Source organism: Carettochelys insculpta, chromosome 1 (assembly GCF_033958435.1).
Source record: "Carettochelys insculpta isolate YL-2023 chromosome 1, ASM3395843v1, whole genome shotgun sequence".
NCBI classification, from domain to species: domain Eukaryota; kingdom Metazoa; phylum Chordata; order Testudines; family Carettochelyidae; genus Carettochelys; species Carettochelys insculpta.
Genome location: NC_134137.1, coordinates 166,380,367 through 166,408,115, shown reverse-complemented (window position 1 = coordinate 166,408,115; position 27,749 = coordinate 166,380,367). Strand labels below are relative to the sequence as shown.

Genomic DNA, 27,749 nt, shown 5'->3' with positions numbered 1-27,749 from the left:
AAGCAGGCTCGGTGTGTCCCTGTGGAGCAGAGCTTTCACAGGATTTAAAAAAGATTTTTCAACTAAATGTCTGTCTACTCATTGATTTCAAAGCTTTTCTCCTCAAAACTGACAAACTAAAAAAAAAAAAAGTCTTGACTTTCTGAGGAAGATTTGAAGGACAGCACCTCTCCCTTTTCACAAATGGCAGGTGCACACAGTGGGTCCCAGGAACTGAACCCCTAACTGGTGTATGGGAAAGGACACATGGAGACAGTTCCGCAGGCTCCCTTACAACTTGGAGTCTAGTCAGTGTGTGGTTGAGACCTATGCAAGATAAGCTGCCACATGAAAACTTTCTTCACTGAGCCCAAACCAGAATTGGTGTCAGTGAAGTTGGGCTACATTTAAGTTCACTTTGCCTCTTTCCTAGACATCCCATTCCTACAGCTTTCAGAGAAATTAAGAAAGTTTTATCTGAGCTTCCTGAATCATGTAAAAAGTTCTTCCTGTAGCAAGCAGGATAAGGAAATTCTTGTTTCCAACCTGGCATACACCATACTTAGGCAGTCGTGAAGACCAAAAGATATGTTCCCTTCCCTCCAGCTGTTTACCTGCATGGTCTTAGCTGCTATGAAAGATGCCAGCTCCTGGAATGGTTCACATACCAAAGAGTCATTTGTCTCCATTGGATCCAAGTCACTCCCCACTTAGCTGAGAATCAGCAGCAGGGAGTATGGGGTGCAGAATTTTAAATCCTCTTCCCTGGGAGATGGATCTACCATCTTTCCCCTTCTAACCTCCAGGGGTATGACAGGAGGTCGTAGAGTGACTACTGTTTTCCATTAGGGAGACATGCAGAATATGTCTGCAAACTGTCTTTCCAGTCTCCTTGGTAACTCTGCTCCTCAGAGGTGTCATCCATAACCCACCCCCACAACATTCATGGTTTTGGCTCAGGATAAGTAAAGAGTGTTGTTCACAATCTTTAAAGCCTCTCAAGAGAGTCTGTCCTCTAGCTCCTCCAAAGAGAAGGACAGAACTTAGAGCTGGGGTTATGAACAAGACGCCTCAGTGTCTTAATTAAGGTTCCCAGAAGTGAGCATGAATGGGAGACATAACCTGGTAGTTGCTTGGGTTTTTTGACTTTAAAATACAAAGCAAATTAAATACTCACTTTTCAAAGTTGAAGAATTGTGTAGTTGTTAACTTGGTTTATGAGGGTGTGATGAAAACATACTTGTAGGTAAGGACTAAGAGGTCTTAATTAATCTGCTAAAGATTAAGCTGGCTGCAGTCTTCTTAGTAAAGGGCATAGTAATGACAGCTGAGGAAGAAGTTCTGTCAAACTCACAGGCAGAATAAGAGCATCACTCAGGCTGAACTTTAGCTTGAGAATATCGGCTATATATAGTCTCTTATTGTGGTGGCCTGCGCCCAAATAGAAAGCTATTGTGGACATGTACAACTCCCCCACCCCGGCCCAACCTTTCCAAACCCACTGCACAGAATGTACTTTAAACTAGGTTTCCCTAGCAGCTTCTTCAATGCATAGTGCATCACCTGATGCTGACTTTCTGGATATGCAGAACTTCCAGAGATGGGTCTTGGAGACAACTATGGTTTTAAGGAATGAAACAGCAGTTGCAGACTAGCATCTACTATCCTTCCAACTATTATGTTGATAAGCTCTTTGGTCAGTACTGAGACAAAGCAGGCCTTGGGCTTTTACAGAAGGGAAAAAGTCTCTCTTTTCTTCCTATGATAGACTCCTCAAACCATGGTAACAGGTGTTCCCTTTGAAACTGCTGTCATTCTAGGTTTCAGCATAGCGATTGACTAGCAGGAGGAGGTCACTGCTGCCTTTCCTGATAGATAGAAGACCCCAGCTGGGATTTTCTGGCAAACCATCCGACAGCAAAACTTCTCTTGGATTTTGGTTCCCATGTTTGGGTAGATAGCCCTCCTCCTGATTCGAGGGGCGCCTTGCTTTAAGTGCCCATTTAGAAATGAACTGGCTCATAAAATGGACGTTTGAGACAGTCAGGGAAGGATGTTCAGTAGAAGTCGCACATTGTCAAAGGCACAAGTTTCTTCTTTTCCCCACAGTAAATTAAAATAAACCAACACTATCAAAAAGAATATTCATGGCATCAGAAGATGAAGGATGCAGTGATTCATCACCTACATTGTGAAACAATAGAATCAACTTGGTGGAGGGCCAGACATTTTGGAAAGGGCACAAGATTCTATGTGGTACAAAAACATTGGATTGCAGACTATTTTATATCCTAGGTGGAGGGGACTAGGTATATGGGATGGAGTTTACTCTCGTTGAATGGAGCAGCACAAAACCTATGAACCATTCCATTCCTCAAAATAGGACTAAAGAGGAATTTAAGTGCTGCATAGACTTCTTTTGTGTACCATTGGACAGTGATGCATAGCTTTTTTTAAGGCCAAAAAGGACTGGTATGTCCATCTAGTTGTGCCTTCCATACAAGGTGTGGAATTTCACCCAGTAAGTACTGTGTCAAGTCCATTACATCTAGTGGAGGTGAAGCATACCCTTTAGAAAGGCACTCAGTCTTGTGCATCTGTGTAATCTCTCACATATGTGATGGGGTACAATCACCTTATGCAATGTCCAAGCACTTGCACACCAAGCCTGCGTGTGTATCATACTAAAGATAAATAACACAGCAATTTCACGGAACGGTGGGATGCAAACATTTCCAGGTTTTGTCTGTAAATTCTTGCTCCTCAGAGCTGAGCTGGAAAAGGAAAGTTTTACTTAATTCTTAATATATGTTTCAGTTGCTTTATAGATGCTTCAATCAATAATGGTATAGAAATTAAGCTAGTGTGTAAAAGACTTATTTGTAACTTAATGATTGAGTTCCTCAGTAGAAACAAAATCATTCAACAACAAAATCGTTCAACAATAAAATCATACCCTCTTGTTGCTCTTCACATATTTGTTCGAAAACCCAGCAAGCATGATTCTTGCTGGCAGCTTGTCAACATTCTCAAGTTGACGACTGCCCACTGTGTAAGTCCTCTTTGGAATTCACAATTGGCTCTTCACTTGCAATCTGCACAGCCTGCTACCAGGAAATCTGCCAATTATGTGTGAGTTTACAAGACCCAATGGAAACATAAAATGTTGTAATGTAGGCATGGCAGAGCATCTGTGGACAGTGCCTTTTATTGTACTCGATGGGCGGGTGTTCTGTAGCCAATCACTTGAGTTGCTCGAGATGCGCTTTTTCTTTTATCAAGGTTGTGCATGGGGTTGCCTTTTCACTGCCTGCAATGAAAGCTCTTCTTGTAGAGCTAAATTCTCATTTCCCATAGTCAAATCAGTTGGAGGGAGCACATGGAAAGTGCCACACAGCAGAATTTCTGTTGGGAAAGGGGTTTGCCCCCAGCAGAATGAGCTTGCAGTGCCTGCTGGAACCCCTACAGATCCCCAGAGGTCAGGACCATCTACATCAGTCTCCTCTGTTTTCCTGATGGCACACTTACCATGCTGCTTCACTATCAAGGATTTTTGCAGGCCATAGCTTAAATTTCATTCCTGAATATAGATGCGGCTCTGCAAGAATGTTAAGACACTTGCAGGCTGCATTTCTTTTTCCAGCTAATCTCTATTGGATCAGTGTGGGGATTATGTGTGTCTATACAGCCCAGCTTCCACACAATACCCACTCCCTGCTTTGAGCCCCTCCTTAGTAAAGCAAAGTGCAATCTGCAGAGTCTAGAGAGTGAGCAGGTTGCTGCTACAGAAGCGACCCCTGTACCTGCCACGCGCTGGATGTGGAAGTAGAGAGATCCCAGTATAAATCATGGGCCATAGATATTAAGCTGACATGATCTCTGAGGTCATGAACAGTATTACCCTATAACAGGCAGAATTATCCTGCTCTGCTTTTCTCTGCTTTGACATGGTGGAACATGCACTTAGATAACACATAAATATAACATATCCAAGTTTAGGATTTTGCCAGTGTTCAAAGGGAGCTGGCCTGATTCTGCCCATAAACACATATACATGCACTGATTTAAGGCAAGCTGCATGTGTGTGTGGAAGGTAGTGCTTTTCAAACTGGGAACAGACCTGTGAAAGTGGGAGAAGCGCCAGACTGGTCCATGAACAGGGGAGCAGAGGAAACCAGTGGATGCATGGAAAGCTGCATGAAGGTGGATCAACTCTGATTATTCTCTGCAAACATACTGTTCCTGTGGGTAAAGTGGTAAGCAACTTCTTGAAATTTACCTACCCTTCCTGTTCCTGCAACAGCCTCAAATTCTCTTGCCCATAAGAGCAACTCATTCAGAGAGCTAGGGGCCCAGGAAGGAGCTCATTAACCCAAGCTTTTGTGTCCATATTCACCACATACATTTTGCGTGCAAGAGCCTGTGCCTCAGCCCCACAAAAGCACCAATGAATAGTCTTCACCCTGAGCTGCAAGTGAGCTGAGCACAGTGAGCAACTACGAGAGTGTAACAAATGAGGGAAAGAAAAAACTGAAGGGGATAGGCAGAAAATAGGGGAGATACAGCAACTCTGGGCATGAAGTGAAGGGCTGGCAGGTGAGACACACCTATTCGCCACCCAAAACAGGGCACACATAAAAATAAAAAAGCTGGGAACCAGTTATTTGAGTTAGAGCTGGGACCGTTGTGTTATCGTCAATAGCTCATTGAATGTTTCTTTGAAATATTGCTCAGAATATCTAAATGTATAATAACAAAGATAGTTACCCAACCCAACAGTGCAAGGAGGTAATTGCATCTACATACACTGGTGACATGATAGACTAGGAGCAGAGCTCCACTGGTTCATCATTAGACATCCAAGCTAAAATTTTAGATCAAGCTGTTACATGTTTGTTTGAGATTTACAAGAGGAGATAGAATGGTTCTGTTTTTTTAAAAAGTTACATTTTATGCTACCAAAACAGGATTACTAGCCCAGCAAAGATGAGTGGACAAGTGGTGTCATGTAAGTCATACAATTTAGTCACTTTGTAACAGTTTCACAGAGGCATGTTCTTCGATGTAAATTACTTTTATGATGCCTCATGGCTATCAAAAATGGTATTTGTAGAAGAGCCTAGATATTGTGAGGTACTCTGCGGAGTTGAGATCAAACATGCTGTGAATGATAGTCTCTACAGAGAATGAGAGCATTACATTTGCTGTGAATTTAGTACTTGAATCAGCTCTTTGGAAAAAAAAAAAAAGACCTGGCATTTAATAAGATCCTTTTGTTAAAGTGTTGGAAGCGTTACAGATGTTATTATGCACACAGATATCAAATAAAAAGAATTGTCCAGGTATTCCAAAAAAAGGTTTGCTTTCCTTGTTTTTCTGTTGCAAAGGGTTGTTTGTCAGAAAAAAGGGTATTATGGAATTACTGGTCACAGCTCCAAAATTAAAGCTGAGCTGAATTTTGTACTTAAAGCAGGTATTAAAAGAACATTCCAGAGTCAGAACCTAAGTAAGGATTGATAATACTGTGAAATAAAATGCTTTTGTCTTTTCATATTTTCAGCTCACTGTGAGTGGAAAATTTAGGGCCAAGACATCTGAATCTGTTCTAATATGAGGCGCAGAGCTGTTGTAGGGTAGGCAGCTGGTTAGCATTGCTGTTTAAAATTTCTTCCATTTTGTCACAGGATCAAAAATCTTCTGAAAATGAAGAGACAGATGATGAAGAAGAAGAAATAACAGACGAGGAGGAGGAGGAAGAAGAAGAAGAGGAGGAGGAAAGTAGTGATGAGGATGGAAAGGAGGACTATGACAGTAAAACACCTGAGGAAGAAAGACACAATAACAGCACTGCAGAAACTACAGAGGTAAAGCCTACACTTGTTTTAAGTTGTTGTACTGTGAAGGAATTTAACTTTGTAATTCCTTATAACATGCCTGCTGTTAAATTCGTGGGCTCAGCATTGAAAACTCACCACCTATGTTTGAGTCCAAATTAATTTTTCATTTCTATGTAGTTTTTGTAGCGGTAGGGGTACAGTTGTCATCCAGTTATGTTACTTTGTAGCCAAAGGAAACATTGTGGAATGCTTTGTCTAACTAAATATATTTTGTCTTTTTTTAAGATGAGCTAGTGTGATAAACAGGCGTTTTTAATCCTATTTCTTCTGTTGCCGATGAATTGATATCTACAGCTGTACTATACTTTTTTCAGGAATCATACCAATGTAATAATGCAATATTTAAAAGAAAATAGTGAATTTCACATGCGGTCATTAAATATGTTTTGAAAGGGTTTCAAAATACTCCATACAGATTGCATTATTTTATTTATTATTTATAGGAGGAAAAGACCACCCAAGAAGAAAAAATACTTCAGCAAGGTAGAAAAACCTTCCATTTCAGAATCTAACTGTTGCAGTTACTCTAAACTATACATTCTATCTGACAACATTTACATATGTATCTGTGTTATATAAATGTTAAATGATGCATATGCTTTGTGAGACACTCAAAGTAATGCTCTCTAGCCAGCAACACAGTGAAGACAAGAGTTTTATTTGCCTCCAAAGCTACGTCTACACGTGAAGCCTACATTGAATAGCTTATTTCGATGTAGCGACATCGAAATAGGCTATTTCGATGAATAACGTCTACACGTCCTCTAGGGCTGGCAACGTCGACGTTCAACATCAACGTTGCGCAGCACCACATCGAAATAGGCGCTGCGAGGGAACATCTACACGCCAAAGTAGCACACATCGAAATAAGGGTGCCAGGCACAGCTGCAGACAGGGTCACAGGGCGGACTCAACAGCAAGCCGCTCCCTTAAAGGGCCCCTCCCAGACATAGTTGCACTAAACAGCACAAGATCCACAGAGCTGACAACTGGTTGCAGACCCTGTGCATGCAGCATGGATCCCCAGCTGCAGCAGCAGCAGCCAGAAGCCCTGGGCTAAGGGCTGCTGCACACGGTGACCATAGAGCCCCTTAGGGGCTGGAGAGAGCGTCTCTCAACCCCTCAGCTGATGGCCACCATGGCGGACCCCGCTATTTCGATGTTGCAGGATGTGGATCGTCTACATGTGCCCTACTTCGATGTTCAACTTCGAAGTAGGGCGCTATTCCCATCCCCTCATGGGGTTAGCGGCTTTGACGTCTCGCCGCCTAACAGCGATGTTAACATCGAAATAGCGCCCAACACGTGTAGCCGTGACGGGCGCTATTTCAAAGTTAGTGCCGCTACTTTGAAGTAGCGTGCACGTGTAGACACGGCTCAAGAAAGCAATCTTTTTTTTCAAGGTGTATTGAGGTGTGTAATAGGGAAGGCTTACAATAATGGAAAGCACCTTGCACAAATATTCTGTATTTTTACACTCATTGCACTTTTGCGCTTATTGCCCCAGGCAGATTGTTAAAATAGAATCAATCGATGTTCTAGCTTATAGGTGACAAACCAGTTGTAGTGACTGGTATTTGTGCTGACTGTTTGGCGTGGGGAACCTGTTACCATGTGTTTCCTGGCCTCACCTATGGACATTGCTGTGTCAGACAGATAACTTCTCTGCACTCCTGAACTGACTGCATACTTTTGAGGGGAAAGAGCAGTAGAGAGCTTCCTTTTGCCTTCTTTAATTATTGTTGTAGTACCCAGTAAATCTGTATAGGGAATACTCAGAAACAGAGAATGAAATGAAATCTGTATGGTTGCTAAAACTGTAGGGTCCAATATCTGTCTGATTACGTCACTGAGGCCGCATCTACAAGAGCAAGAACATTCGAAAGTAACGTCAAAAGAAGCCCGGCTTTCAAATTCCCCACAGAGTGTCTACACACAAACCAAGATCTTTCAAAATTAACTTTGAAAGAATGGGGCAGTTCCGTTGAAGCTGGTCCTCCGTTCCTGTGGTGGGAAGAGTGCTCCCTTTCAAAAGACTCTTTCAGAAAAGAGCAAGTATAGATGTTCCACAGATGGCTCTTTCGAAAGAGGGAGTCCTCCATGGCGCCGATCAGCTGACAGGTGGCAGCGCTGCTCACAGCACAAGCAGAGCTCTATGGCTCCTGCCTACAGCCACATTAAAGATGCAGGCCCCCACAAACCCCCAGGCAAGTAGCTGAGAGTGTGCCGGTAGCAGCTCTCCAGCTCACTGCCTCAAGTGATGCCCCTGCCAGCCTGCCGCGCTCCCTGGCCCCATGGCCAGCCAAGCAGACCCCTGCCCACCCCAGGAGCCCCCCAGGGAGAACAGGGAGCCTTCCCAGGAGGCAAGGCAGGCCCCGAAGTGCCGGGTCCCCTCCTAGATGGAGGCTGAGCTCTGAGACCCCCTCTCCCTCTGGTAGGATGAGGAGGTCCTCCACCAAACAGGGGTCTTGTGCTGCAATGTCACAGCCTTCAACTGACTCTCCAAGGGCCTCACCAGCCGGGTCCACCCCACCCGCACCTTGGACCAGGTGAGGTCCAAAGTAAAAGAATTGAGGCAGGGCTACTGCGGGGCCTGGGACACGGCTGGGTGATCGGGGCAGCACTCACCAGCTGCCCCTGCTATAAAGAACAAGGAGGTGGGACCCCCAGCTGTTGTCCTCAACACTGCGGCGCCCGAGATGGAGATGGGCCTGCAGGCCATGCCTCCCCAGGGCACCTTGCCCCTGCCCGCTGTGTGCCCACTCATCCCCGCCCCCTCCCTTGTCCTTGCTGGGGAATGTCCCCCCCCAGGTTCCCGATGGTGCCCCTTGCCAGGGAGCCCCCTTCCCCTGTGCTTCTACCCCCACTTGTGGTGGGAGTGTTATCCATGGTGGCCCTGCACACCCCGAACTGGTGACCAACAGATTGGTGACTGTCCAGGGAGGCCGGTTTCCAGAAGGCGATCGCCACCCGTTTCTTAAGGGGGAGCACTGGCCTCATGCGAGTGTCACAGTGCTGGAGGGCTGGGGCAAGCCAGTGGCACAGCTCCAGGAATGTCCCCTTGGTTATCCCGAAGTTCTGCAGCCACCGGTTTTCGCCCCAGTCCTCCAGCACCAGCCGGTCCCATCAGTTGCTGCTTGTGAGGAAGCCCCACAAGCAGCAGATGGCCTGGGGGACTAGGTGAGGGCATTGTGCCCTGAGGACAAGCCTCCAGGAGGGTGGCCAGCCAGAGCCGCTGCAACACCACAGCCAGCATGCAAGCCATGGGCTTTATGGAGTGAGGAGCTTCTTGAGCTCCATGGGCTGGCCTGGGGTGCCTCCTCCACTCACTCTCCCTCTGCCTGCCTGGGGACAGCTAGCTGGCCCTCAGCATGTGCAGGCCAAGGCTCCTGAGGAGTGTGGGGGGGTTGCTTTAAAAGGGTGGCTGCTGACACCCCTGGAAGGGCTTGGCTGTTGTGCAAGCCTGCCTGCAGCATTTCTTGGCCCTGTGCTTTCAAAAGGGTGCCCTGGTTTGAGTGGATGCTCTCTTTCAAAAGAACGGTGGGGCCTTTCGAAGCGGCGCATCAAGCTTTTGGTCCCTGTTTGCCTGTGTGGCCGTTCCTTTTAGAAAGGCCGTCTTTCAATGTTTATTCTCGAAAGCTGTCCTTTTGAAAGACCGTCGTAGTGTGGACGTGGCCTAAGGGAAAAGACAGTCTGCCATTCATGGGTTAATTAAAATGTTATTTCAAAATTCTTGAAAAAATTATGGATAACATTTTCAAAAGCACCTGAATGAGCTAGGAACCTAAGTCACACTTTAAAAGTGAATTAAGAGCACAAGGCTGAAACTTAGGTTTCTAATAAGCTAAGTCATTTTTGAAAATAGGACTTAGGCTCTTAAATATATCAAGGTAAAATTTTCAAAAGCCTCTGTATGCTTTTATAGTTTAAAGTTTAGCATACCATCAGTTTTTTTTTTATCTCAGGAGAGTTGTTATTCCATTTCTATTGTCTGCTGAAATGGTAGCTGAACCCTGCCAATTTAACTTGTGAGAAAGATATTATTGAAACAGAATCTAATAATTGTACAGTGTTCTGGACTATCGGTAGGGAATTGATTGCCGAGCAAGGCTAGAATTGGGTTTTGGTATAATTTTGTACTTGGCTGGAAAAAAGGAAGAGGAAGGAAATTACAGTTTCAGTCATCATTTTGCCCATCTCTGGGAACCTGGGAAATTCTGCCTGCACTGATTCCCTCTATTCATTTTACAATAGTAGTGGAAGGAGCGTCCACAAGTGTAATCTCTTAGGCTCAAAGTAACCCTGTCCTTCTCCATTCATACAAGCTACATCTAAACTAGCCCCTTCCTTTTGGAAGGGGCATGGTAATGAGGGAGTTTGGAAGATGCTAATGAGGCTCTGCTATGAATATGCAATGGATCATTAGCATAATGGCAACAGCACACGATTCGAAAGTGCCGCATTCGAAATGCATGCCACCCATGTAGATGGGGGCCTTTCAGAAGGACCCCACCAGACTTCGACAGCCCCTTCTTCCTATTTGGTTTTAGAAAGAAGTGGTTTTCGAAGCCGGGGGTCCTTTTGGAAGGCCCCCATCTACACAGGCAGCGTGAATTTCTAAAGCAGCACTTTCAAATCATTTGTAACCATCATTATGCTAATGAGGTGCTGCATATTCATGGTAGTGCCTCATTAGCATCTTCTGAACTCCCTCATTACCATGCCCCTTCTCAAAGGAAGGGGCCAGTGTAGACGTAGCTACACAGTGGGCAAGGAGAAGACACAATATTACCAAAACGCAATACTTCGTATGAAAGGATCCTCATCTTGTGATTGCTTAGCTCCATTCTTTGAATCATCAGGCTCATCTTCCCACTGATGCTCAGGCTTTAGGACACACTCCTTTAAATTCTTGGTGTACTGGCTATTCTCACTTTCCTGGGTGATGTTGATTAACCAATCAACTGACTTACAGGGCATATCTGATCAGGTGAAATTCTAGCACCACTGAAATCAATGGCAAAATTCCTACTGTCTTAAATGGAGCCAGAATTTTACCCTATGTTTTCAAGAAAGGGAAAGGCAATTCTGCAGCATTCCAGATGCACTTTTCCTGCACCTTATTGTACCAAACACCAGTCCCTACATCACCAGTCCCCAGCATTGCATGGCATTTTACAAGAAGCGCAATTCATGAACTTCACCACTTGGATGTAGATTAGATGGTGACAGCCAGACCACTCTAAGCAGGAATCTTTTCCCATCACCACCACTGAAAGAGATAACCATCTCCAATGAAATATGGAAATGTTGGACAGTTGATGTAAGGTTGATGTACTGAGCCTAAAGCTTTCTTATGGTTGTGGGAGGATTATGCTCTTCTGTGAAAAGATATTGGAATGTTCATGGTGGGATGCAATTTTCCCAGTATCTTGAATAAAAAATACTTAATGCTGTGGTGGAAATCAGTGATGCATCATAAAGTAACACCTCACTCTATCTAATTAAAAGAAGCTAGGGCTTCTCTTTCCAATATTGTTGTGCAGTTAGGTAGCCTAGAACAGATCTTTAAATATTTTTCAACCCCCAGTAATTCTGGAGTTCTTTGATTCTAGGAGGGGGTTTTATATCACTAAGGCTGGTACTGAAGGGCAATTTGGACACAAAAATCAAGACAAATGCTGTCATTTCCCTGAATTGTTAAAACATAATTAGGAGTCATTCTGAAATACAACTCTTGTACCAGATATCAGAGACATAGCCATGTTAGTCTATACCTTAGAGAACAACAAGAAGTCCTGTGGCACCTCATAGACTAACAGATATTTTGGAGCATCAGCTTTCGTGAGCAAAGACCTACTTCATCAGATGGAGGTGCCACGGGACTTCTTGTTGTTCTTGTACCAGATGTCATCCTCTGCTGGTTGGGATATGTTTCCTTTACTCATATACAACACATTCCATTAACCACATGCAGTTGTAGGTGGATTAGTCAAAATCTTTTACATATTTACCACTGCTGTCAGTATTAATTCTGCTTTTGAAAATCAAATATCTGGGCTACCATAAAATGACATAAATAGAAAAAAGAAAACTAAAAACAGAATTGCCCAGGTTTGGTTGTACATAAAGTTGAAATGAATCATCTGTTGTGTTGTTCCATTTTAGATGCAGAGCTAATTTTTGTGGCTGAGTGTCAAAAATAATTAAAAGCCCAGGTCTCTTTTTGAAGTTTAATGTCTTGTATTGTTGTAGAGAGGGAGAATACCAACACTCATCCTGAGAGCTGTTCTTCAGGGACAGTTTCAGGGAATAGTGATGACAGAATATCTGGAGGAATACTTGGAAGGACTAAAAAGGTAAACAAACCTGATTTTTGAGTTTTTTGTAATTTGAAAAATAATGAAATAATAATAATGGTGAGCAGTTACTGAAATTTTTGATCTTTGTCCACACAACGAATAAATTAGAGAACCCGACTGGAATTTTTAGATTGTTTTTTTAAAAAGTGAAAATGATGAGCACACTCCTGCAAACTCTTTCTTACAAGGTTACTCATATTGATTTGAATGAGACTGTTCTTTGCATAAATAAGAGCTAATTTTTTCAGGGTTTCTGGGATCTACCACAGATTAGAATCTGATTCAGCTCCTATTAAAGTCATTGAAAGTCTTTCTAATGACTTCAGTGGAAGTTGGTTTAAGACTATAATTCTGATCTGACCTTATACAATATACTTCAGAGAAAAATAATTCAACATTTTGAGTTGTATGTACATAAAAACTTATGGAGTGGATATCCTTTTAGTTTGTTACAAGAATGTAGGGACCACCTAGCATGGAGCCTTTTGCAGAATTGGAACTGAAATGCTAAGTCCTTCAAGGTACTGAGGACTCTGTCCCCAATCCAGAAAAGCATTTAAGCAAACACTTAATTTTAAACACGAGTCACTTATTAACTTCACAGTCTGTTGTCATTAGGACCATAGAGATACTTAAAATTAAGCATGTAACTAAATGGTTTACATGTGTTCATCACAAAATGTTCACAGGATCTGGTTTTGAATTTTGATTTAAAAATTAATCACAATCATGCTGTTAAACAATGATAGAATAGCATTTATTTAAATTTTGTTTTCTTTATTTTCAAGTATATTGATTTCAATTACACTGCTCACTTTTTGTTTATTTTTACAAGTATTTGTAGTATAAAAAACCAAAGTAAATAGTATTTTATATACTGCAAGTATTATAGTGGATCTATTCATCATGAAAGTTGAACTTACAAATGTAAATTTAGGTACAAAATATAATTCCATTAAAAATAAAACAACATAAAACTTTAGAGCTGTCAAGTCCACTCAGTCCTACTTCTTGTTCAGCCAGTCACTTGGACTGTTTGTTTTACATTTGCAGGATATAATGATGCCCACTCCTTGTTTGCAGTTTTATCTGAAAGTGAGAACAGGTACTCACATGGGACTATTGAAATAGGCATTGCAAGATATTTATATGCCAGATGTGGCAAAGACTTGTATGTCCCTCATGCTTCAACCACCATTCCAAAGGGCTTGTGCCCATGCTGGTGATGGTTTCTGCTTGATAATGATCCAAAGTAGCGTAGACTAACATATATTCATTGTCATCCTCTGAGTCAGATGCAACCAGTATAAAGTTGATTTTCTTTTTCGGTGGTTTGGGTTCTGTAGTTTCCACATCAGAGTGTTGCATTCTTAATACATTTGAAAGCATCCTCCATGCCTCTTCCTTCTCAGATTTTGGAAGACACTTCAGATTCTTAAACTTTGGGTTTAGGGCTTTAGAAATTTCACATCAGTACCTTCTTTTCATTTTAATAAATCTGCAATGAACTTGTTCTTAAAACAAGCAACATATTCTGGATAGTCATCTTCATCATCATCGGATTGCTATAACACTAAATATATTTCAGAATGTGGGTAAAATAGAGTAGGAGACATACAGTTTTCCTCAAAGGAGTTCAGTCACAAATTTAATTAATATATTTTTTTAAAACAATCATCATCAACATGGAAGCATGTCGTCCAGAATGGTGTCCCAAGCATGAAGGGAAACACAAATGTTTAGCATATCTAGCACAAAAATATATTGCAGTGCTGGCTGCAGAAGTACCATGTGAATTCCCGTTCTCTCATTCAGATGACATGATAAATAAGGCAGCATTATCTGCCATAAAGGTAAACAAACTTGTTTGTCTTAGTAATTGTCTGAATCAGAAGTAAGACTAAATGAACTTGTAGGATCTAAATTTTTACATGATCTTGTTATTGAATGCAATTATGTAACAAAAAGTCCATACATTTGTAAGTTTGCACTTTCACAATAATGAGATTGCATTATAGTACTTGAATGAGGTGAATTGAAAAAATACTATTCCTTTTATCATTTTTACAATGAAATAATAATATAAAGTGAGCACTTCATACTTTCGGTTGCAACTGAAATCAATATATCTGAAAACGTAGAAAAACATGCAAAAATGTAATAAATTACAATTGGTATTCTATTATTTGAGTGTGATTAAAACTGATTAATTACCATTAATTTTAATAGCGGTTAATTTTTTAATCATGACTAAACTGTGATTAATCAGCAGCCCTAATTTTTAATACTGAGAACATATTGCAAGCTTAATTTATATTTCATCATTTAATGTGTTTGTTTACTTCTTGCAATTTGCAGAGTTTGGTGTATGTACACAAATTTGTGTTACTTATCAGTGTATGCTCATTTTCACTTTGACTGTGTTTACACGGGCACAAATCTCCAAAGTAGCCATATTTCAAAGATGACTAATGAGGCGCTGAATTGAATATTCAGTGCCTCATTAGCATTAGGAAGCTTCTGGCTGTGGTGCTTCGAAAGCGCTGCTTTCAAAAGTGCGCGGCTCGGCGTGGCTACACAGGGGTCCTTTTCGAAAAGACCCGCACCTTTTGAAATCCCCTTATTCCGATCAGTGAACAGGATAAGGGGATTTTGAAAGGTGCAGGGTCCTTTCAAAAAGGACCCCTTTGTAGCCATGCTGAGCCGTGCGCTTTCGAAAGCGGTGCTTTCAAAGCGCCGCGGCTGGAAGCATCCTAATGCTAATGAGGCGCTGAATATTCAATTCAGTGCCTCATTAGTAATCTTCGAAATGGCCATTAGCATGGCCATTTCGAAGACTTGTGCCTGTGTAGACACACCCTTTCTGTGTCTGAAATACTTTTGCAATACCACAATATTTGTGTTATAAATACTACAAAGGAATGTTATCCATTTAGCATTTTTAAAAGACTGTGGAAACATTTTTGATTACATTATGTTTTGGAAACGTGGATTTTTTTTTATGCTTTATTTTATCAAACATCACTGTGTGGCCTAAGTTCATTTGAGACTGCAACTTTTAACTTATGTGCAGGATTTTTTGTAAATCTTTGAAACTCATTATTAAGTTTTTAGTGGGTTAATACATCATCTTTTATTTTAGTTTTCTCTGTTTAAGCTGAAGTCATCAACAACTCAGAAAAATGTACATAACAACAATGAAAGTAAACCTGAAAAGCCACTACAGAGTGAAAACGAAAAAGAAAAGGATGCAGATTTACCTGCCGATGACAGGAAAGATGAAAACCAAAATCACACCAGGGAGAATCCTCAGGAAACTCCAGCTAACCAGGGCAGAAAGACCAAGTCCTCTACTTGTGTCATACTGTAATGCTGTCAGAATATATATTTAACAGGCTGCAAGCAGGTTCCAATTTTTACTTGAAAACAATTATGAATTCTTATTGTTACTGATGACAGATTTTTAAAAAATTATTACATTGTTTGCCTTGGTTTTGGACCTGAAGACCATGGTTTTGGTATTTATTTCTATTGATAATTTTAGTAATTAAAACTGATAAGCTTATCAGAATTTTACGGAAGCGTTGTGGCCTTAACTGTTTAATGTTGTAATAAAATATATTTTTATATGTGAAAGGCTGGATTCAGGCATTTTAATAATTTTTGCTAAATAATTTTATCCCATGCTTAAATTTGCATGGTACCACTTACAGTCTGATATGATACAAAGCTTTAAATAGATACATTAATGTATTATTTCATTCAGGAAAATAGCTAGGAACACTATTCAGAAACTAACATTAAGGTGTTTATTGAGCCATTTAGAAATCCTCTGTTTTGCTCAGTTTTGAAATGAAAAAACAGCAATAAAGCTCAAAAGTGTTTAAAAATATAGGCCCTGATTCAGCAAGGTACTTTTAGCATGTGTCTAGCTTTATGCATATGTATAGTTCCAATGAAGTTGTGTAATGTCCTTTATGTATCTGGTCATATTAGGCTTCACAGAAGCAATACTTATTTTTGAGAAATGCTGGGTGCCTTCAACCCTTGTTGAAATCAGTGAGAGTTTTGAGGGATTTGCCTCCACGTACAATCAAGCCTGCAGCAGGTCAAAATAAAATCAACTGTCAGTATTGCTATTTTAGCATTTCATTTGGAGTCTAATCCTGCATTTCTTGAGCACCCAAATCTTCACTCTACTTTAATGGACATTTATTTAGCAAGACAGACTACAGCATCGGAGACACTTAATTATGTTTGCATGTGGTGTACATCTTGAATTAAAAGCAATGAGAAGTCCTGTGACACCTTATAGACTAACAGATATTTTGGCATACTGTTAGTCTGTATCTTCAAAAACAAGCAGTCCTGTGGCACATTACAGACTCTCTCAGCTAGGCCTCTGATATCTTGAAGTAAGTAAAACTTTATATATTGATCATACAGACAAGAATATGAAGATATTCATCTTTATAAGGCAGCTTGTGCTTTGTGAAAAAGACTTTGAAAAGTATTCTGTAGTATTGAGGCATGATTTTTTATGTATAATTTTCTGTATTTTTCTTCCTTTTTATTTCATGAAGGATATTTTCAGGAAAACATTTCCACAATTAACAGTTCATGTATTGCTGCTGCCTGCTTTCCACCTGGAGTTATAATCCTCTGTTTGGGACATCTGAATGATTCACTATGGGAAATATTGATGTTGCAAACATCTCATTATGGGCTAACTCCCTCTTGTTTTTCTCAGGCAAGTACTTTCACTGGTTTCAATGGCTCTAAGAGAGAAGAGATTTGGCCCTCCCTCAGGTAAAGATTATACAAAAGGAACAAGTGAATGATTCAGCCAATTTCCAGACACAGTGGGATGGAAAAGTTTTATCTTACACAATCTGTCACTTCTGTTTGTTGTTTACATTTGTTGTATTTAACACACAGTTTGAATTACGAAATTCATAAAAAGACAGTTGAATAGTAACAGAGGGAGCCGTGCTAGTCTATATACTATATACTAGTCTGTATACAGTCTGTTCTGGTATGGCTATGGTCTGAAGAAGTGGGTCTGTCCCACAAAAGCTCACCTAATAAATTATTTTGTTAGTCTCTAAAGTGCTACTTGGCTGCTTTTTTGTTTTGATAAAAAGACAGGATTCCTTAAAATTCACTTGCAAGTACATAAGAAAATAAGAATATGGTTTATTCATAAATGTAAAAACACATCCCAGCCTGTGATATATCTGAACCCAGGATTGTGTTTTTGTATTCAGAAGTTTCTAGTTATTAAAAAGATAAACATGTAAAGTACAACATATAAATGCAGAATTGTAGCCAAATTGAATCCTTGTCCAAATATTTCATAAGACATGCTGATCTTTTAAAAAACAAACTAGGAAAATATTATTTAATTTTCCTGACTTATGCACACTTTCACATCTGTCTTTGGCCTAACTTCACCCCTGATTTATCTATTTTTCCTAATTTCAGGGCTTTTTGGGCTTTATGTAACCCTGTCACAAGTGACTAGAATTGTACTTGCTCTAGAATTTGATCCAACTGCATGCTTCATCTCTATAAGCATGGCAAACACCCAAATACCCTAAAGGAGTCTCCTCTGGACTGCAGTAAGTATCATCATATTAAAGGCCTACATTCTGTGTCATCATTTTCCAGAGTCATTTAAGATCCTGTCACTTCATTCTGCTATTCTTCCATGTGGCAGCTTTGAGTTCTATAGATGAACATTAAATAAGATATTTCTTTGTAGCAAACTACATTGTATTTACTGTTTTCCTCAGTGTATATTTGACTTCTGTTCTGTTTGGCTCCTCGTCTGATTAGGAAAACATCTTGGAAGAAGAGTGATAAGCTGAATGGCTTCCTTTAGTGAGTTGAAATTAGTTTCACATGTTTAAAGTGGGCTGGTATTAATCCCAAAGGACGGTATCCTAAGGACTATTTCTTTTTTTTAAAACAAAAAGCAGTCAATTAGCACTTTAAAGACTAGCAAAATAGTTTATTAGGTGAGCTTTCGTGAGACAGACCCACTTCTACAGACCATAGCCAGACCAGAACAGACTCAATATTTAAGGCACGGAGAACCAAAAACAGTAAGCAAGGAGGACAAATCAGAAAAAGATAATCAAGGTGAGCAAATCAGAGAGTGGAGGGGTGGGGGGGGAAGGTCAAGAATTAGACTGAGCCAAGTATGCAGATGAGCCCCTATAGTGACTCAGAAAGTTCCCATCACGATTTAAACCATGAATCGTGATGGGAACTTTGAGTCACTATAGGGGCTCGTCTGCGTACTTGGCTCAATCTAATTCTCGATCTCCCCCCCCCCCACCCCTCCACTCTCTGATTTGCTCACCTTGATTATCTTTTTCTGATTTGTCCTCCTTGCTTACTGTTTTTGGTTCTTTGTGTCTTAAATATGGAGTCTGTTCTGGTCTGGCTATGGTCTGAAGAAGTGGGTCTGTCCCACGAAAGCTCATCACCTAATAAATGATTTTGCTAGTCTTTAAAGTGCTGCTTGACTGCTTTTTGTTTTGATAGTCTGTAGACGAGCACGGCTCCCTCTCTGCTCTTTTTTTTTAAAGTGTGAGTTCAGTTAGTAAAGAATAATTCTCTTAAATATTATGCTGCTGTAGGATGGAAGGTTTCTTTAAGCTACTGACAGCAACAAAACCCACTGTGAAGAACCTTCTATTGTGATCCAATTATGTTTACTATAGTGTGTTTTTTTGTATTCCCCTTTGTCCTTCCAAGTAATGTTACATGAAAACAGGCTGTTTGATGCCACAAAAGAAAAGTCTCTAACAGGTAGTGTGCATTGATTACAAATAAACTACTTTTTTCATCTTTAATGTTACCACATTTTGAATAATTTACTGCATGATAAAAGGGCTATTGTTCATTGAAAGTTATTTTGTCAGATAAATAGTACCCAAAGGTTCCATCATAGAGATGGTTTGGAGCACTGCTTTTGTTTTCTACAATTTACCCTTATTTTCCAAAGCTAAGTATCTCAGCATAAATCACTCTTCCTGGATTTCCTGGTCCTGGGTCATACCAGTGGGGTGGCTCATTAAACTTCATTTTAAAAAACAAATTCACCATTGCCATAAGGTGGAATTTCTGTGCTCTGGAAGGATAGCTATGGCACCTGAATATTTACAGACAACTCTTTCGCCCATCTGTTGACCTGACATTTCATCCCAGGAGGTCTGCTGCCTGCCAGGGGCCAGTATCCGAGACGTTAAGGAGGTGTTGTCAAAGATTATCTGGCCCTCTGACTACTATCACATGCTTCTCATCCATGTGGGCACTAAAGATACTGCGAGGCATGACACTGAGCAGGTCAAGAGTGACTTCAGGGCTCTGGGGGCATGGATGAGGGAGTTTGGGGCACAGGTGGTATTCTCCTCAATCCTGCCTGTCAGTGGTAGGGGTCCAGGCAGAGACAGGTGCATCCTAGAGGTGAATGCCTGGCTTCGAAGATGGTATAGTCAGGAAGATTTTGGCTATTCCAGGCTATTTCCATGGGATGCTATTCCAGGAAGGACTGCGAGGCAGAGATGGCGTTCAACTTTCGAGGAGGGGAAAGACCATATTTGGACACAGGCTGGCTAACCTAGTGAGGAGGGCTTTAAACTAGGTTCGACGGGGACAGGGGAGCAAAGTCCACAGGTAAGTGGAGAACGTAGAAACCGGGGAGATGGGTCCGAAATGGGAGGGAGCATGGGTGATAATGTCCGAGTAAAAAGAGGGCCAGGGCAAAACAGGGAGGCAAGATCAAATCAGTATTTTAGATGCCTATATACAAATGCAAGAAGTGTGGGTAATAAGCAGGAAGAACTGGAAGTACAAATAAATAAATAAAACTATGACATTGTTGGCATCACGCAAACTTGGTGGGATAATACATACGATTGGTATGTTGGTATTGAAGGGTACAGCCTGCTTAGGAAGGATAGACAGGGAAGAAAGCGGGGAGGTGTTCCCTTATATATAAAAAATGTACACACTTGTACTGAGGTGGAGATGGACGTAGGAGATGGACGTGTTGAGAGTCTCTGGGTTAGACTAAGAGGGGTAAAAAACAAGGGTGATGTCCTGCTAGGAGTCTACTACAGGCCACCCACCCAGGTGGAAGAGGTGGATGAGGTTTTTTTTAAACAACTAACAAAGTAATGCAGGCCCCAGGATTTGGTGGTGATGGGGGGGCTTCAGCTATCCAGATATATGTTGGGAAACTAGTACAGTGGGGCAGAAACTATCCAATAAGTTCTTGGATTGCATTGGAAACAATTTTTTATTCCAAAAGTTTGAAAAAGCTACCAGGGGGAAAGCTGTTCTAGATTTGATTTTTAACAAATAGGGAGGAATTGATAGAGAATTTGAAAGTGGAAGGCAGCTTGTGTTAAAGTGATCATGAAATCACAGGGTTCACAATTCTAAGGAAGGATAGAAGGGAAAACAGCAAAATAGAGATAGTAGATTTCAGGAGGGCAGATTTTGGTAAACTCAGACAGCTGGTAGGTAAGGTCCCATGGGAAGCAAAACTGAGGGGAAAAACAGCTGAGGAGAGTGGCAGTTTTTCAAAGGGACATTATGAAGGGCCTGTAACGCCCTGGCCTATGGCAGCGCCCCCTCTGGGCAGCACGGGCCAACACAGCTCGTTCTCCTGGTCAAGCTGGCCCAGGGCTTTGTCCCCTTTAAGGGCCAGCTGGTGGTTGTTCAGCAGCTGGAGAGCCCCGCTCACAGTCCGGGTGGGGCAGCCATCAGCCAAAGAGTTAGAGGCCCGCCCTTTGCTCCGGGCAGGGCAGCAGTCACACAAGCTGTTTTTGGAAGCCCAGCCCTCAGTCCAGGGCTGGGCAGTGGCCAAACAGCAGCTTACAGGCCCCGGCCCTCAGCTTGGGGCGGGGCAGCGGTTTCACAAGCAGTTTGGATGCCCAGCCCTTGCTTCAGGGTGGGGCTGCAGGTAAGTGCACAGTTGGGAAGCCCAGCCCTCAGTCTGGGGCAGGGCAGCAGTTCCACAAGTGGGGGCTTGGTGACCCAGCCCTCAGTTCAGGGTGGGGCAGTAGTCATGTTGCCTTCCCCTAACTGGGGTCAGCTTTCGAGAGGCGAGGGGTGACCCCGCCAGGGACGGGGTAGGGGGTCACAGGCCCTCCCACTCCACTACGACCTGGCCCAGGGCCCTGTGGATCGCTCACGCCTGAGCTTGGCAGTGGGGATCCAGACCGCAACACACCACCATTGGCTCAGGGGCAGCGTTCCCCGAGCCACTTCCTACCTCTACCTCCATCAGTGCGGGGTCCCAGTCGGCCTGGTCAGCTGGTCCCAGCGGGTTGGTCTTGTCCGAGTAGTTTGCCTTCGGGGGCTCCGGCCAGTCGGACATCTCAGTGTTGCTGGGGTGGTCCAGCAGTGGCAGGACTGTGGGCTCTAGGTGGTCAGAGACCTCTGTGCTGTGGGCCTCCGGCCAAACACTGGGATCGTGTGCTTCTGGGGCCCCTGGGTAGCTAGCCCCAGGCAGTCTCTCTGGTCCTGGCCGGGCCTTGGGGGAGGGGGCCCTTCACCGGTGCGAAGACCCTGATAGGTTCGAGAAGTCTGGGTAGTATCCCTGTGGCATCCTTATCTGTGGCTGCCCAGGCTGGTCTGGGCATCTGGGGGATAGTTCTTGCCAACAGGCTGGGGAGCAGCAGGTCCCCCACCCCTGGCGCCCAGGAGCCTGGTCAGCAACCTCCTCCTGGCATGGCAGCCCAGCATTTAATGGGCCTCGAGCCCCGCTCCGGCCCTTCTGCCTCTAGGCACCGCCCTCTGAGGGGCGGGGCACTGGTGTTCCAGCTCAGGGTCCGCCCACCAGGGCCTCTGAGCAGCCTCCTCTGCCTCTGTGTCTGGGGGAGGCCATGACACCTCACTACAGGGCCCAAAAGCAAGCTATCCCACTGTGTAGGAAGGAGAAAATATGGCAAAAGACTGCCTTGGCTTAACCAGGAGATCTTGCATGATCTCAAAATAAAAAAGTAATTGTATAAAAAATGGAAATAAGGACAAATTACAAAGGATGAATATAGGCAAACAACACAAGAATGCAGGAGCAAGATTAGAAAGGCTAAGGCACAAAATGAGCTCAACTAGCTACAGGCATAAAGGGAAACAAGAAGGCTTTTTATCAATACATTAGAAAGAAGGTGAAAACCAGGGACACGTGGTAGGGCCATTGCTCAGTGAGGAGGGAGAAACAGTAACAGGGACTTGGAAGTGGCAGAGATGCTTAATGACTTCTTTGTTTCGGTCTTCACTGAGAAGTCTGTTGAAGGATTGCCTGACATAGTGAATGCTAGTGGGAAAGGGGTAGGGTTAGAAGTTGAAATAAAAAAAGAACAAGTTAAAAATCACTTAGAAAAATTAGATGCCTGCAAGTCACCAGGGCATCATGAAATGCATCCTAGAATACTCAAGAAGCAGATAGAGGAGGTACCTGAGTCTTTAGCTATCATTTTTGGAAAATCATGGGAGACGAGAGATTCCAGAAGACTGGAAAAGTTGCAAATGTAGTGCCCATCTGTAAAAAGGGGAATAAGAATAACCCAGGAAACTATAGGCCAGTCAGCTTAACTTCTGTGCCAGCAAAGATAATGGAGCAGGTAATTAAAGAAATCATCTGCAAGCATTAGAAGGTGGTAAGGTGGTAGGGAACAGCCAGCATGGATTTGTAAAGAACAAATCATGTCAAACCACTCTGATAGCCTTCTTTAATAGGATAATGAGCCTTATGGATAGGGGAGAAGCAATAGCTGTGGTACACCTAGACTTTAGTAAAGCATTTGATACAGTCTCGCATGATATTCTTATAAAAAAACTAGGCAAATACAACTTAGATGAAGCTACTATAAGGTGGGTGCATAACTAGCTGGATAACCATACCCAGAGAGTAGTTCTTAATCCTGCTGGAAAAGTATAACAAGTGGGGTTCTTCAGGGGTCTGTTTTAGGACCGGTTCTGTTCAATATCTTCATCAATAATTTAGATATTGGCATAGAAAGTACACTTATTATGTTTGCAGATGATACCAAGCTGGGAGGGGTTGCAACTGCTTTGGAGGATAGAGTCATAGTTCAAAATGATCTGGATAAATTGGAGAAATGGTCTGAGGTAAACAGGATGAAGTTTCATAAGGACAAATGCAAAGTGCTCCACTTGGGAAGGAGCAATCAATTTCACACATACAGAATGGGGAGAGACTGTCTAGAAATGACTACAGCAGAAAGAGATCTAGGGATTACAGTGGACCACAAGCTAAATATGAGTCAACAGTGTGATGCTGTTGCAAAAAAAAGCAAACATGATTCTGGGAGGCATTAACAGGTGTGTTGTGAACAAGACACAAGAAGTCATTCTTCTGCTCTACTCTGTGCTGGTTAGGCCTCAGCTGAAGTATTGTGTCCAGTTCTGGGCACCGCAGTTCAAGAAAGATGTGGAGAAATTAGAGAGGGTCCAGAAAAGAGTGACAAGAATGATTAAAGGTCTAGAGAATGTGACCTATAAAGAAAGGCTGAAAAAATTAGGCTTGTTTAGTTTGGAAGAGAGAAGATTGAGGGATGACATGATAGTGGTTTTCAGGTATCTAAAAGGTGTCATAAGGAAGAGGGAGAAAACTTGTTCTTTTTGGCCTCTGAGGATAGAACAAGAGGCAATGGGCTTAAACTGCAGCAAGGGAGGTTTAGGTTGGACATTAGAAAGAAGTTCCTACCTGTCAGGGTGGTCAAACAGTGGAATACATTGCTGAGGGAGGTTGTGGAATCTCCATTGCTGGAGATCTTTAAGAACAGGTTAGATAGATGTCTATCAGGGATGGTTTAGACAGTACTTGGTCCTGCCATTGGGGCAGGGGGCTGGACTCGATGGCCTCTCGAGGTCCCTTCCAGTCCTAATATTCTATGATTCTATGATTTCTCACACTGGCTTCTGACTAGCAGTTGAAGTTACTCAGTCTTAATTAATGCTGCTCTTGCAGCTTTAAGGGTATCTTTTAGAGCAGTGGTTTCCAAACTTTTCGGCATTGTGCCCCGTTTTTTTATTTTTAAGAAACCCTCATGCCCCACATCTCTTCTTTACCATCATCCAACTCCTCTTTCAACAAAAAATTCAATTTGTAATTTAAAATATAAAATAAACACAAAAACTTGGTGTTAAATTTTATTTAAAATTAAAAATAAGCACAAATAGTTTTTCTTACCTGCAAAATTTAATAAAAATGCAATTTAACATCAGAAGTAGCAGAATCAAAATGAATGTAATGTGAAAGATGATGCTGCATTAAAGATGAAAGTGCACAATGCAAATAGTTTTTGACATCCAGTCAATTTCTTTGTTTCGTTTTTAATGTGAGTAAACTTGAAAAGCTTATTTGACAGAAGTACGCTGATGAAAATGGAAGAATATTACAAAGCACTTCTTCTCCAACTTTTGAGTACATTGTGAAATATTTTAGCCAAAATTCCTCCAAGCTTGAATTTTCAAAATTATCTTTTGGACTTGAATCATATTTTATTTTGAGTACTTCTTCTTGCAGTACTCCTGGCAATGAACCAACATCAACGTCGAATGGATTGTGTACTAATATATGAATTGGGTTGCCGAAAAAGTTGTCTAGAAAATAGTGGATGAATTTCTCAGCACGGCATTCCGGATGAAACACAATTTTATTCTTCAGATCCTCTTTACAAAGTTCTTGGAAACCTTCATTTTCAGCAAGTGATGAAAATGTTAGAAAAGATGAAAAATTCAGTATCTGAGCTTGTGTTTGTCATTTCCAAAGCTGGATTTCTTCTGTAAATGCTTGATGGCATTGTGGTGCATTATAACATTGGCAGTATTGTTTCCTTGCAGCTTCAAACTGAGGTTGTTCAAAGATTCAAAAATGTCCATGAGATATGCCAGTAAAAGTTGAAATGTTTGGTACATAAATGCATGATATAACTCTTCTTTCTTCTGTTGCTTGAGGAAAATTCCACTTTGTCTTTCCATTCTAATACTCTCAAAAACATGTTACCTTTGGGCTACGTCTACACGTGAAGCCAACATCGAAATAGCTTATTTCGATGTAGCAACATCGAAATAGGCTATTTCGATGAGTAACGTCTACACGTCCTCCAGGGCTGGCAACGTCGATGTTCAACTTCGACGTTGCGCAGCACCACATCAAAATAGGCGCTGCGAGGGAACGTCTACACGCCAAAGTAGCACACATCGAAATAAGGGTGCCAGGCACAGCTGCAGACAGGGTCACAGGGCGGACTCAACAGCAAGCCGCTCCCTTAAAGGGCCCCTCCCAGACACAGTTGCACTAAACAACACAAGATACACAGAGCCTACAACTGGTTGCAGACCCTGTGCCTGCAGAATGGATCCCCAGCTGCCGCAGCAGCAGCCAGAAGCCCTGGGCTAAGGGCTGCTGCCCACGGTGACCATAGAGCCCCGCAGGGGCTGGAGAGAGAGCATCTCTCAACCCCCCAGCTGATGGCCGCCATGGAGGACCCGGCAATTTCGACGTTGCGGGACGCGGATCGTCTACACGGTCCCTACTTCGACGTTGAACGTCGAAGTAGGGCGCTATTCCGATCCCCTCATGAGGTTAGCGACTTTGATGTCTTGCTGCCTAACGTCGAAGTTAACTTCGAAATAGCGCCCGACGCGTGTAGCCGCGACAGGTGCTATTTCGAAGTTAGTGCCGCTACTTCGAAGTAGCGTGCACGTGTAGACACAGCTTTGGAAAGCCATCATACCTCCATTTGAAACAAAAGTTTTATGATCCGCTCACAAATCCGTGCAAAGAGCGGCAAAAAGTCTCATATTTAAAGCATTATTATTCACAAAGTTGACAACTTGAATGGCCAAATTCAATGAGTCATGTAGGTTATCTGGAAGGTCTTTAGCAGTCAACGCTTGTCTGTGTATGACGCAGTGAGTTGTGGTTATGGCTGGATTTTTTTCTTTTACCAATGTCACAAATCCAGAGTGAGAGCCAAGCATCACTGGAACACCATCTTTGCATACACTAACTAGTTTTCCCCATGAAAGTCTATTTTCTTCAAAGAAGTCAGAAATCATCTTCATAACATCAGAAGCCTTTGAAATGGCTGTCAATTCCTTCTTTCACAGTTCCATTTGTAAGGAACTGAACATAGACCAGCAACTGAAAACATTGTGCTACATCAGAGGTATCATTGCATGGAATTGCAAAAAACAAATAAATAAAAATAAAAAATAAAGAAGAAGCCAACACTGCCTCCACAACTGGAAGTTTAAAGTCTTTCACCAGGTCATTGATGCAATGTTTCATGTAATTGTCGGAAAGTGAAATTTCTGATCGTTTTTCTTGTTTTCGACACCAAGCACAATATCAGCTGCTTTCAGCAAGCAAGGCTTCACAAGAGTTTCTCTGATTATGTGCACTTTCTTGGCTTTAGCAATGAGCAATGACAGTTCATAAGATGCTTCTACCACTTAAGCCAACGCTTGATGAAAACCAGTAGTGTCCTACTTCTTAAGTTTCAAATTTTGAAGTTTAGCAGCAAAAAACTCTTTTTTGGTTTGTCTGTCAAAACAATGTGGTTCTTCATCAAGGGTCACTCAAAATAACTACATCTCAAAGTGTCATTTCTGAGAACTGTGTGGCATACTACACACTGAGGATGATTGATCCCAGTTTTTTCCATGACAGTGAAGCCATACTTAATATAGTCTTCACTGTACTTCATTTTCTTAATCATGGCCATAATATATTAATTAAAAAACTGTAAAAATAATTTTCCTGATTAAAATAAATTTAGTGGATGCAAGTTACTTTGATAAGTTATTGCAAATGTTTTGATTGTTATGTACAGACATATGCTGCCTTATATATTCCCCACCACCAGTAACTGCACAAAACTGGCTACCTACCTATATGTTTGCATTTTGTTGCATGAAATTTTAAAATTAAAAAAAAAATTTCAGCAGTGGTCTGCAATCATTTTACACCCAAGATCACTTTTTAAACATCAGAGCAAAGCCCACCCCTTTCTTGAGGCCCTGCCTTCTCCATTCCCCTCCTTTCCATCATTTGCTGTCCCCAGCCCTTACTCACTCTCACTGGGTTGAGACAGGAGGTGCAGGCTCTGGGGTGGGAATGAGGGATTTGGGTGTGGGAAGGGGTGAAAGGTGGACGCTCTGGGAGGGAACGTGGGTGAAGGGATCTTAGAATCATAGAATCATAGAATACTAGGACTGGAAGGGACCTCGAGAGGCCATCGAGTCCAGCCCCCTGCCCCAATGGCAGGACCAAGTACTGTCTAAACCATCCCTGATAGACTTATATCTAACCTGTTCTTAAAGATCTCCAGCGATGGAGATTCCACAACCTCCCTCGGCAATTTATTCCACTGTTTGACCACCCTGACAGTTAGGAACTTTTTCCTAATGTCCAATCTAAACCTCCCTTGCTGCAGTTTAAGCCCATTGCCTCTTG

General features: G+C 42.2%; 1 protein-coding gene across 1 annotated transcript in view; it reads left to right on the top strand.

Annotated features, from left to right (window-relative positions):
- The window catches only part of RPGR (retinitis pigmentosa GTPase regulator), a 93,352-nt gene extending 75,035 nt beyond the window's left edge, over positions 1-18,317 (top strand). Inside the window, exons 14-17 of the mRNA XM_074994738.1 lie at positions 5,664-5,843; positions 6,320-6,359; positions 12,132-12,235; positions 15,381-18,317. Coding sequence (XP_074850839.1) covers positions 5,664-5,843; positions 6,320-6,359; positions 12,132-12,235; positions 15,381-15,608 — 552 coding nt within the window. The 3' untranslated portion in view covers positions 15,609-18,317. The remainder of the gene's footprint in view (positions 1-5,663; positions 5,844-6,319; positions 6,360-12,131; positions 12,236-15,380) is intronic.
- The last annotated feature ends 9,432 nt before the right edge of the window (positions 18,318-27,749 follow it).